This window comes from Ursus maritimus (genome assembly GCF_017311325.1).
Source record: "Ursus maritimus isolate PB19 chromosome X unlocalized genomic scaffold, ASM1731132v1 scaffold_X1, whole genome shotgun sequence".
Taxonomy (NCBI): Eukaryota; Metazoa; Chordata; class Mammalia; order Carnivora; family Ursidae; genus Ursus; species Ursus maritimus.
This window is the reverse complement of record NW_024423319.1, coordinates 9,683,059-9,695,114: the sequence shown is the minus strand read 5'-3', so window position 1 is coordinate 9,695,114 and position 12,056 is coordinate 9,683,059. Positions and strand designations below refer to the sequence as shown.

The window sequence follows — 12,056 nt, the reverse complement described above, 5'->3', positions numbered from 1 at the left end:
TCTGCCGTTTTGTACTTTTTTTTCCCCTTTAAGTGACATTCATTTAAAAATCTATTCACTAAAAATCTTGTTGAAGATATTTTGGGAAGATGTGTTTTATTATCTAAACTTCTTTGTTTCCTATTTATGCAAAATTAGCATAGTTAGGACTTATCTACCTTCATCACATTGTTTTGAGAATGAAATGATTAATAGGTATAAAGTTAGCACCGCGTCCGGCCCCCTAGACTATGCAATAAATTTCAGTTCGGTATTAAATGTAGCCCGTGAACCATTTTAGCGGAAAGCAAAAACGCGGGTTTGTTGAGCACGGGTGGGGGCTGGGAAAACGGTTAGAAACGGGCGCCGGCTAGAACGCGGAGGGCCAGGGGAAAGGGGAGGAGCAAGGAGTGAATGACAGAGAAGACCGCCAATGGAGAGACTGGGAACCGCTCCCCCTCCCTTTGCGTTTCAAATTCTAAGCTCGGTTTCCATCCGGGTCCTTCAGCCTCGTTCCCGGGCAGTATAAAGTTTGCTGTCTCCTTTGTTCGCCCTCGTTGCGCAGTAGTGCTAGCGGCTTCCCCCTTCCGTTCTCGGAACCGGCGGCACTCCCTCGTGCTGAGCTGCTACGAAGCCCCTGCCGGCGAGCTCGTAGGAGCTTGGAACCGTCGTCACCCCTCCGGTACGTGTTACCCTTTTCTTCGCCCGTTTCTCGTACCTTCTTGCCACGTTAGAACTTGGGATTATCTCCCTGGAGATGGGGGTGGCGGGCGCCATTTTAAGAACCGAAAGGTGCCGACCTATTTCGATAAAGCTGCGCGTGTCCGGGGAAAACAGACGCGGGGGTTCCGTGCCGTTGTGTGCCTCTCGAGAAAGTTTGGCTGTCGCTTGCGGGGTTGGTGCTGGAGGTCGGGGCTGGAACGGTTTGAGGGCAGACCGCGCCACCGCGGTACCTGCATTGGGATGGCGCTGGCGCTACGGATGGGCACGTGCACTTTTACGCGGGTCCTTGTTCATTGGCGGCCTTGGAGAGGAAGCCCTTTGAATTTTCCCAGCCACTGCTGATGGCAAAAGTTACTCCCCTGACCAGTGTAGGTTTTTCTGGGTTGTATCCAAGTGTCGCCATTTTGTGTTTTCCACGCGGTTTTTAATGACGGGTTTTAATTGGATTCTGCTGCAGTCATGGAGTGTTGAGTGATACGATGCGCGCTTCCACCTTCCGTTATTATGAAACGATACTGAAACCTTTTTTTTTTCCTTCTAAAAGAACCTTTTCGGAGGGGTTAGGGGCTGGTGAAGAAGAGGAGGTATAACTTGGCTCAAACTTTAAATTTCGGCTTAGATTGACTAGAGAATCCTAATGAGGAAAGGCAAAGTTCTTGGAAGAGGATCTACGTCTGGCCTGTGACCTTGAATGAGGCGATACACTTTAAAAAACCATTAGGGTAATTGGAATGTGATAATTGAATCTTTAAAAGGGAGCACATCTAGGATTAAAACTAGAATTGCTTTCTCAAATGCTGAGTAGCTGTTAACTTTATTTAAATTGCCAAGGTGGATTAAGGATGAAGGTATTAGTTAAGTTGGCCCTTTAACTAGTTTAATATAAACTACGGTATCACTAAACTACTTAAATTGGCTTCTTTTTCTGTGGCTGAGGCATAGAAAAGAATACTTTTTGGTGTCTGCAGATTTTGAGGCATGATGATTTTAGTAAAACAAGGATGAACCAGTAAATACACGTGTCCCATAAACTTGAACTTTTTATAGGGAGGTAATACTGTTCTTTTTTAACAGACTCTCACCAGGGGGAAAAAATGGTTGAAGCAGATCGCCCAGGAAAGCTTTTCATTGGTGGCCTCAATACAGAAACAAATGAAAAAGCCCTTGAAGCAGTATTTGGCAAATATGGACGGATAGTGGAAGGTGAGTTATCTGAAAGCTTGTAGGGAGCTGTTAAAATTAAAAACGTAAGCTATGATGTATTTGATTGTGTTGATCGTCTGAAATGATACGTTATTTTGTCCTCTAAGAAGTTCTGAGCTTACGTTTTGTAGGCGCACTTTTGTTATTTAATTCGAACTAGAGTAACACTCTCCCCCCCCAAAAAACTACTTTTTTAGTTCTATTGATGAAAGATCGTGAAACGAACAAATCAAGAGGATTTGCTTTTGTCACCTTTGAGAGCCCAGCAGATGCTAAGGATGCAGCCAGAGACATGAATGGAAAGGTGAGATTGCACAGTGATGCTGTTTCCTTGCGCATAAACTAACAGTGTTACTGAAGGTCTGGTCTAGGGAAGTTCTTGAGTTGTGTTTGAATATACCTTTCCAGAACCCTCTAATCTTCGCCATTTGTAATTTCAAATTTTGCAAAGTTGTGGATTATACTCTTAAATTGTTTTGGTTCAGAAAATGATATGACCATGTGTTATCTAGAATCTATAAAATGGTAACTTTTTTTTTTCGGTTATCGCATTTGATAAGTTGACTGTCTGGCTTTTTAAATGTTATTGACCAGCAGTGTGATGGATTCACCTTATGTTGGGGTTCAGATCAGTATCTGTTTGAAAAAACTTTCAATGGAAAAATGACCCTATGTTTTATCGCTTTTCTCAGATTAATTGGTGAGCTAAATTTACCAAAAAACTTCATTTTGGAGGGCACATTGGTGTCACAATGCATAATGAATGGATCTGCAAGATCTCTTTAAATACTGATGCAGCTAACTGTTTTGATGTTCTTTAGTCTTTAGATGGAAAAGCCATCAAAGTGGAACAAGCCACTAAACCATCATTTGAAAGTGGTAGACGTGGACCACCTCCACCTCCAAGAAGCAGAGGCCCTCCAAGAGGTCTTAGAGGCGGAAGAGGAGGAAGTGGAGGAACCAGGGGACCTCCCTCACGTGGAGGGCACATGGGTAATGAATGACTTGAGTCTACTTCAGGCTTGTTGTAGAGTTTTAGGAACTGCAAACCCCACACGAATCTGTGCATTGGTTAAGTCCTGTTGTAAATTGTCCAGCTTTTGATACGGAGAACACCTCATTTATCAAAGTCACTATGACTTAGGAGAAACCTAGAAGGCATCCTAAGTTAGTGTTTAAAAAAAAACGATGGGAGCCTCGCTGACAACTCTTGATCACAGGTCATGAGTTTGAGCCCCATGTTGGGTGTAGAGATTAGTTAAATAATTAAAAAAAAATACCATGGACAACAAAATTATCCAGAATTTGCGGAAAATTCTTTTCAGAAAATTTTTGATAAGGCATACTTTTTTAAGTGTATAAAAATGAAACAATTTCTATCTTTCTTTGAAGCAGCTCAGACTACACTTGAGTTTTATTTTGTTCGTGTATATAGACTCCCTTATGCTCAGTAGTCTTGGGCAAGTGAAAACTCAAGCAAGATGCCCCAACTAAACAGAAAATGGTCTTTGATACAACAAAGAAAACTTACAAAGCTTTTATTGATGCTAGGATTAACATGTTTTTCTATTCTATTTCAATGTAGATGATGGTGGCTATTCCATGAATTTTAACATGAGTTCTTCCAGGGGACCACTTCCAGTAAAAAGAGGACCACCACCACGAAGTGGTGGTCCTCCTCCTAAAAGATCTGCCCCTTCAGGACCAGTTCGCAGCAGCAGTGGAATGGGAGGAAGAGGTAAATGCTGGATTTATAGAAAATGTGTTTTACCACTATAGCAAAGGATTGATAAGTGAATTTCAAAAATGGTGCCTTAAAATAAAAAACTTTGGGGCGCCTGGGTGGCTCAGTCTGTTGGGTCTCTGCCTTCAGCTCAGGTCATGATTCCCAGTGTCCTGGGATCGAGCCCCACGTGGGCTCTGCCTGCTTCTCTCTTTTCCCCTCCTTCCTGCTTGTGCTCTTTCTTGCTCTCTCTCTCAAAGTCTTCAAGAAAAGAAAATAAAAAATGTTAAATATAAAAAAATGCTTATGAAGCTGACTTATGGACTAGAGGTGAATCTAGGTACATGAAGTTATAAGTACTGAAAAGAACTGAGTTGTGAGTAGGAAATTTTAAAGAAGAAACTTCTTGATTTAGTTCCATACTATCTCATTTGAATCCGTGCTTTTCATTGCCTGAATGTAAGTTCACATTTTAGCTTTCTATTTGGGGTATGTTTTAAAAATGTATGTTTTTTTTTTCTTAAGCTCCTGTGTCACGCGGAAGAGATAGTTACGGAGGCCCACCTCGAAGGGAACCCCTGCCCTCTCGTAGAGATGTTTATTTGTCCCCAAGAGATGATGGATACTCTACTAAAGACAGGTAGCAGACAAGTGTAGTAGTTTGTCTTAATAATTGAGGTTGAAGGGAGAACTTTTCAAAAGTGTGAACCAAGTTAAATTTTGTTTTTGTAGCTATTCAAGCAGAGATTACCCAAGTTCTCGTGATACAAGAGATTATGCACCACCACCAAGAGATTATACTTACCGTGATTATGGTCATTCCAGTTCACGTGATGACTACCCATCAAGAGGCTATAGGTAAAGTAATACTGCTGCCTGCCACAGCTTGCTGTCAAAAATGAAATTGCTCTGAAAATTGTTGCCCTGTGACTTAATAAGTTTTTCTCTTTAATTTAGTGATAGAGATGGCTATGGTCGTGATCGTGACTATTCAGATCATCCAAGTGGAGGTTCCTACAGAGATTCATATGAGAGTTATGGTAAGATACTGGTTGAGGGTCTTTGGATATCACCAGCTTGAGTTTTTAGGTTCATGAGCCACTTTATTAGGCTGTGTGGTGCTTGCTTTTTAAGGGATATTTGCTTGCTTTTAAGGGGTAACTATCAGCTGGGCTTTTCCTAGTTTTGTGAGGGGCTTTTGTTTTTTCTAAGTTTTTTTTGAGGCTGTTTGCTTGCTTTGGAGGGGATTTTGCTTGCTTAAATTGGCAGCCTTATGTGTTTTCCCCCAACAGTGAAAATACAATTTAAAAATTTTATTAACAAGATCAAATGTTTACCATTGCAATATGAAGGAAAGTCTACAGTTCAAAATTGCAACTTATCACTGGAAAGTGTCTGAGTGTCTACTATAAAATAACAAGCTGTCTGGAATATCCTCTTGAAATACACACCGTCTTCAGTCTTTTCAAACAAACATTAAAACCCATCCATTTCCGTATCTCAGCAGATGAGCAAATCCCTGTTAATGGCCAGCAATGGCAGAGTTTAAAACCTCCCATTTGAGAAAGTAAACGTTTAATACAAGAATTCTGTAAATTCAGATTTAAATGTTGTATATATACAATTTATAGTGTTGCCATATTACCTGACCATTGACCCTGCAGGTAACTCACGTAGTGCTCCACCTACACGAGGGCCCCCGCCATCTTATGGTGGAAGCAGTCGCTATGATGATTACAGCAGCTCACGTGACGGATATGGTGGAAGTCGAGACAGTTACTCAAGCAGCCGAAGTGATCTCTACTCAAGTGGTCGTGATCGGGTTGGCAGACAAGAAAGAGGGCTTCCCCCTTCTATGGAAAGGGGGTACCCTCCTCCACGTGATTCCTACAGCAGTTCAAGCCGCGGAGCACCAAGAGGTGGTGGCCGTGGAGGAAGCCGATCTGATAGAGGGGGAGGCAGAAGCAGATATTAAAAAACAAACAAAACTTTGGACCAAAATCCCTGTTCAAAGAAACAAACAAAAAAGTGGAACCTTTTCTGTCATAACTACCCAAGGACTACTAAAAGGAAAAATTGTGTTACCTTTTTTTAAATTTCCTGTTAAGTTCCCCTTCCATAATTTTTATGTTCTTGTGAGGGAAAAAAAAAGTAAAACCTGTTTAATCTTATTTGACTTTATGACATTGCTTTCAATAAGCAAATGTTAAATGTGTTAAGACTTGACTTGTGTACTAGTGTTGTAATTTTTCAAGTTAAAAGTGTCCCTAAAGGCCACTTCCTATTTCTGATTTTTCCCAGTAAATAAGGCAAAGCAATTCTAAGAGCTTCCACAAACATCTAGCCATCTAAAATGGAGAGGTGAATCCTTCTGCCTATACAAACAAGCTAGCTATTAGAGGGTGGTCGGGGTATGCTACTCTTAGGATTTCAGAGTGTCTTCAAACTGAAATCTCGATGTTCTCAGTATGAAAAACCTGAGATCAGATGCTTATGTAAGGAAAGTGCTATTCACCCAGTAAACCCAAAAAAGCAAATGGATAATGCTGGCCATATTTTGCCTTTCTGACATTTCCTTGGGAATCTACAAGAACCTCCCCTTTCCCCTCCCCCAATAAGACCATTTAAGTGTGTGTTAAGCAACTACAGAATACTAAATAAAAAGTTTGGCCAAAACCAACCATGAAGCTGCAAACGGTGCTTGCTCTTACTGTTTCAAATTTTTGCAACTCTGTAGTGTCTCACTTTTAAGGAACAGCTTGATTGCAAAGGAGAAAATAGATAAGCAATGAAGTTATCTCCAACTTCTCAAAGGCTTATGACTTCTAAAAAGTGAATCTATCAGCATTCCACATCAGATTTAAAGCATCAAATGCCTGTGAAACAGCAAAGATGGTAAGCAAAGCAAACTAGTTTTTCCGTCTAAGTCGAGATTGAACACTTACCTTCCTCATAGTACAGTGAGACATACTGTACCTCATGGCAATGGAAATGCTTTCTAGATTTAAAAAAAAAAAACTTTTGGAAAAGCAAAGTGTTCGATAGCATATTAGAAGTCCTCCAAATTCAACACATGGATTTTTTTTTTTAAGCATGTATGACACTTAAAGGCCTTAATAATTCAGCTGTTGATTACCAATGGCGATCTGGGGCTTGGGAGGGGGTGTCTTTTTTTTTTTTTTTCTTTTTTAAAGTATTTTTGATGAAGACCTTTAAACATGCTTCATACGTTTTAACATTTTTCAAAATAGCCTTTTAGTCGATATAGGAAATGGCTTAAGTTTGGGGTCCCACTCTCTGCCCCTATAAGCCATTGCAAACTTGACATTTAGTTGGATGCCTGACTTGTTTTTAGTTCTATGAAACTACACTGTATGGAGAAAATCTATTGCAAGTGGTCTTTAAAAAGCAAAACCTGAGGCAGCATGACCCAGGTCCAGCCATGAAGTTGAAAAAGATGCTCTTGAATATAGTAAACTTGAAGACCTCCAACTAAAATCCTTACACTGCACTTATTCCTTCAAATAAGTTTTGTCCGTTCAACTTATGGATTTAACATGGCAGTGCACCATTGGAACAGAATGAGAATCCATAAGCCATGCAACTTAACCATTTTAAGCCATTCCAGTCCATCCCAAGCCAGTGAATCTTCCACCACTTTGAGAATTAGAACATGAAATAACGTTAAGCTGCAAGTCTGAACTTGCCTTTTCTTTCTGGAAAAGAGCAGTTGTAGGCAAGTTTTGAAGATTTTCCTTTAAGAGAGATAACTAGTTACATATTTAATTTTTACAGGTTGAGGATTTTGGTCATTATGGTTGGAGTGCTGATTTATTCACACTAGATAAAGCTGGCAGCAAGAGAAATCAAATGCTAAGGTAAGTTTCAAAAGCCGTGGCCTTTATAGGTGTTAAGTAATACAGCTTTTCCACTTTGCATACCTGTGATACTTGCAAGTTTCTCTGAAGGGGGTATAATCTAATTTGTGGATTAGGAGGATAAGGTGCTGTAATGTGTAACACCTGGTGTGTTAACTTACCCATTAGAGTGTAGAGCAAAGTTATTTTAAACAGGTATATTTCCATTAGTGGCTCAGTCATGCAGTATTAGCGGTTTTTCCTGTATTTTGTACTTTTCAACGGAGTTGTTATCCAGTAACTGAAAGTTTGTACCTCTTAAGCTCCTTTATAATTAGTTTATTTTTGAATGTGTAAAGCTTGCTAATACAGTCCTCATAAACAGTGGTCGATTGGAGCTCTATACTTTGTGTTTTGGTAGGTGAACGAACTTGCATGAGGTTTAAATTTGTAAGAGGATACCCTTTTTATTAACGGTGTCTCCTCAGCCACAGTACAAAGTGACTAAAGGGAGAACGGATGCCACTGCTTTTCAGTTCCCACTTGGAGTAGCAGTGCTGTGGTGTAATGATGACTTAGTTTTACTCAATATTACCAAAGTGAGAACAAAAATTGTAATGAGTATTTTTGGTTGCATTTTAGAGCTTGCAATTTAAAGCAGATGTTTTTGTTGCCAGTTAAAGTGATAAAGTATGTATTTAAGGAATGGGTAAGGGGGGAGTAATTTCCAGTATAAAAGAGTATCTTGTGATCTGATCACATGCTTTTCATTTTACAGAGTTGTTGAAGCAGAAGAATGCTGATTGTCGATAAGGCACAACAGTTGCATAAGCAGTACTCATCAGAATTGGTTTGGTGCAGGCAATAGATTTTTGCCTTCAAGGGTTCCTGTGGATCGAAGGAAGGAAGGCAGGCATCAGTGTTGGTTAGCACTTAACTAGGGAGTGGTAGTTACTTAAAAAAAAAAAGTAATTGACCAGATAAAGGGGAGCGGTTAAGGAAATTGGTAAGTGGAGGTAGTAAGTTCTTGTGGTTCTTTGTGTGGATTTTACAGCTTTGGCTTTCATTTTGTTAAAGTCCCAGGGGACAACTCTGCAATTTAGAACTTTCTAACTATCGCTGTCAGAAAGTTGAAGTAGAAAAATGAAAGGCATGAGTGGTAACTCGTTATCCAGTAAACTGTTTGAGTTTTCAGCAAGTGGAACATTTGGTGTAGTTTATCCAGAAGTGGGGTTCAGTCATTAAAGGAGTAGTATCTGGAAACTGAAGTAACTGGAAGCATAGCTGAAATGATTGAAAGCACACTTGAAAAACTGGAAACAAAGTTGGGCCACTTGGCTTTTTTTAACTGTACTGTTCGTAAGCCTGCTTTACCCCCACCACCTGTCTTGGAAACAAACCAATCATGTTGGAGACTAGAGCTGATAGTATATAAAGCAAATAATGTTCTCAAAGGGACTGGATTTGAGTTGTTGGGTTAGAAGAACTAAGTACAAAAACTTGGAGATTTTTTTCATAGTAAAATCAGTGCTATCATGTTTAATCTTTGCAGTTGTGATAAATAGTCCAAAAATTGTAACCCTCATTGGACAGGCTCTTCCAATCACAAACCATGATGAGGGTATTGACAAAATTTAAGTAGCTGTTGCACTTAACATAGCTGTCTTCCTCAATCCTCCTGTAATGTAACTACTTGGGATTATGCTTCTGATGACTTTTTGGCTCTGGAGATTTTATTTAGATATCTTGAAAGTAGTGTAGAACATAGAAATTAATCATAGCAAACATGAATACTAAATTCAAATTAAGCATACCTAAATGACCATTCAGCTGTTTGGCAAATAGTTTACTGACCCAGCAGACTTATTCCCCCATTGGAAAAAGAATCTGTCGTGATTCTTCCAGCTTTATACTGGTTGTGAAACAGAATGATAAAGAATGAATGTTTTGTTTAACTGGTAGATGAATATAGAACTTAGTATTATAGATCACTTTTCTCTTTTTGGAATGTTTTGTATTTGAAACTTAATAAAACTTAACATGCATTTTTTGTGGCCCCTGGGTTCTTTTTATCTTTAATTTTTTGTAATAAGGACTTCAGGATTTTCAGTATGCTGTCCACATGTCCGCCTCCCCCAAACTCTACTTCTCATGCACTTATTGTACTTTTCAGCAGTTGCCATGGAACAGAGTCACCTAGGTGGCCTGTTTTGTGACTCGGCCCCCTTTATTAAGGGAGTGAGCTTCACGTGTAGGTATCAAGGTTAATGGAAGTGATTGCCTTAATCTTTATCCCTACACGGGTAAATGCTAGCAGTGACATCAAAGAACTAGAAATTGAAAGACCCAAAGATGTACCCTGGTGCTTCTGCTTAACTCTTAAGGGAAAGCCAGTCCATTTTAGCTGTTTGGTAGTGAATTTCAACTTGGGCCTTCAGCAGTGCTGTTAAACCCAGCACCATACGATTAACGCACTTCTGTATTGACGACAATCTCTGCTTTCGTTGACTGTTGTATGTACATCTGATTCCTGGTATACTGTTAAAGCTAGATGTTTAGTGACCTTTGTCCTTTATTCAAAAGAAGACAACCCATGGTTTGAAGTGCAGGGCCTTTGGAGGCTCCACTTTGGGGGGGGTGGGGGTAGGGGGCATGAATGAGTTTCAGAGCATTGGAAGAGGTGATGCCAAAAGGTTTTGATTGGCTGTGAGGTCCTGTTTTCTAGGGTATGGAAGGTGAATCTGAGGTGTTGGATTGTTCGGTGTGTCAGGTTTCCTCTGAGTGCATCTATAAACATCTGACAGGTTTAGATTTGTGACATGGGCCGGACCACTGGGGCAGCCTCCTTGTTATGGGTCCCTGTTATATGCATTAAATTCATCTGCACCTAAAACATGTATTTGGGTTATATAGCCAGTTGAAGAGAAGTAATCACATGGGAAAGTAATGTCCGTTGAGCATTAGGATGGCAGAATAAAGCCCTAAGTATCGTCCTATAAATAAATTTCTTAGCTCCACACCAATATTCTAGAAAAGCCAGTCCTTCCATCAATTCAGTTGCACACATCAATGTGCTTCCCTAAAAACACCAATGAGCTCAATACAGATTTTAGAGATGAATGTTAAACTTTGAAATGTTTAAATTGGTGTAGCATGAAATTTGGCAAGACCTGTACTGTCAATAAAGATAGAGCGGTGCCTGGGTGGCTCAGTCGTTAAGCGTCTGCCTTTGGCTCAGGGCGTGATCCCAGAGTCCTGGGATGGAGCCCCGCAGCGGGCTCCTCTGCTGGGAGCCTGCTTCTTCCTCTCCCATTCCCCCTGCTTGTGTTCCCTCTCTTTGCTGGCTGTCTCTCTGTCAAATAAAATCTTTTAAAAAATAATAAGGTAGAGACCATTGGTATCACCCAAGCAAAGTTACCTTGTGACTTTTCCTAGACAATTCTTGTCCTGCTTTCTCAAAGATGCGGAGTAGTCCTGCCTCTTCTGGAGTATCTAAATGCAATCATAAAAGGGGAGCCTCGCATAGGGCTTTTTATTTTACTTTTTAGCAGAGTGCTTTTAAGGTTCTGCCACATGTGTATCATAGTTCCTTTTCATTGCCAAGTATAAGCATGGTACAGTTTACCTATTGATGGAGACCTGGGCCTTTTCTGGCTCTTGGCTATTATGAATAAAGTTGCTGTGAATGTTATAATATGTGGGTCTGTGCGTAATCAGATGAAAACATTTCCGTTTGGAATTGCTGGATCATATGGTACATAGTTTCATGGGAGGTTGGCCATTTTTCCACAGTTGTAACATTTTACTTGCCACCATGGAATTGCGGTTACTCCCTGCTCTTAATCAGTATTTGGTGCTTTTAAATGTAGCCATTCTGGTGGGTACATTGTATCTCATTGTTTAAATTTGTGTATCTCTGATGAATAAATAAAATTAATTTACAGTGAAATGCACACAGATTTGTGTTAGTTTGATCAGTCCTGGAAAAGAGTTGTATAACCCATTTATCAAGAGGCAGAGTATAACCCATTTATCAAGAGGCAGAATATTTTCTTTTTTAAAAGGTATTAGGGAGAAGAGAGCACAAGCAGGGGGAGCAGCAGAGGGAGAGGGAGAAGCAGGCTGTGCAGGGATCCTGATGTGGGACTTGATTCTAGGACCCTGGATCATGCATGACATGAGCTGAAGGCGGACGCTTCACCAACAGCCACCCTGGTGCCCCAAGAGGCAGAATATTTCCCTCCAAAAAGTTCCTATGTACCCCTTACCAGTCAGTGTCTCTTCTCCCAGGCCCAGAGAAAGAACATTGACCTGTTTCTATTGTTGCAGGGTAGATATGCATATTTTAGGACTTCATATGAATTCAGTCTTATATCAGTATGTTCTTTGTGTCTAGGTGCATTTGGCATGTTTTTGAGATTCATCCATGTAGTTGTATTAGTTCCTTTTTGGTGTGGAGAATTCCACTGTATAGTTGAGAGTGTATGTAGTCCATCGGTTTTGATGGACGTCTGGACTTTAGTTTTGGGCTATTTTGAATAATGTTGCTATGAATATTGTCCAAGTCTTGG

The 12,056-nt window shown here is 40.2% G+C and overlaps 1 protein-coding gene and 1 non-coding gene across 3 annotated transcripts; both read left to right on the top strand.

Annotated features, from left to right (window-relative positions):
* Positions 1-502: 502 nt before the first annotated feature.
* RBMX (RNA binding motif protein X-linked) lies at positions 503-9,530 on the top strand. Of its 2 annotated transcripts, XR_005834376.1 has the most exons (10): positions 503-661; positions 1,777-1,905; positions 2,103-2,209; positions 2,727-2,898; positions 3,491-3,643; positions 4,154-4,268; positions 4,361-4,486; positions 4,586-4,668; positions 7,424-7,506; positions 8,264-9,530. XR_005834376.1 is itself a non-coding variant. In XM_008701544.2 (9 exons), exons 2-9 carry the CDS (start codon positions 1,797-1,799, stop codon positions 5,601-5,603), a joined length of 1,176 nt encoding a protein of 391 aa, XP_008699766.2. In that variant the 5' UTR covers positions 503-661; positions 1,777-1,796; the 3' UTR covers positions 5,604-6,308. The 2 variants fall into 2 exon arrangements, 1 of the variants encoding a protein (XP_008699766.2); XM_008701544.2 differs by lacking the exons at positions 7,424-7,506; positions 8,264-9,530 and adding an exon at positions 5,293-6,308.
* Positions 1,954-2,025, top strand: LOC121103868. The gene has a single exon (XR_005836155.1). It is a non-coding gene; the product is annotated as a small nucleolar RNA SNORD61 (small nucleolar RNA).
* Positions 9,531-12,056: the final 2,526 nt, after the last annotated feature.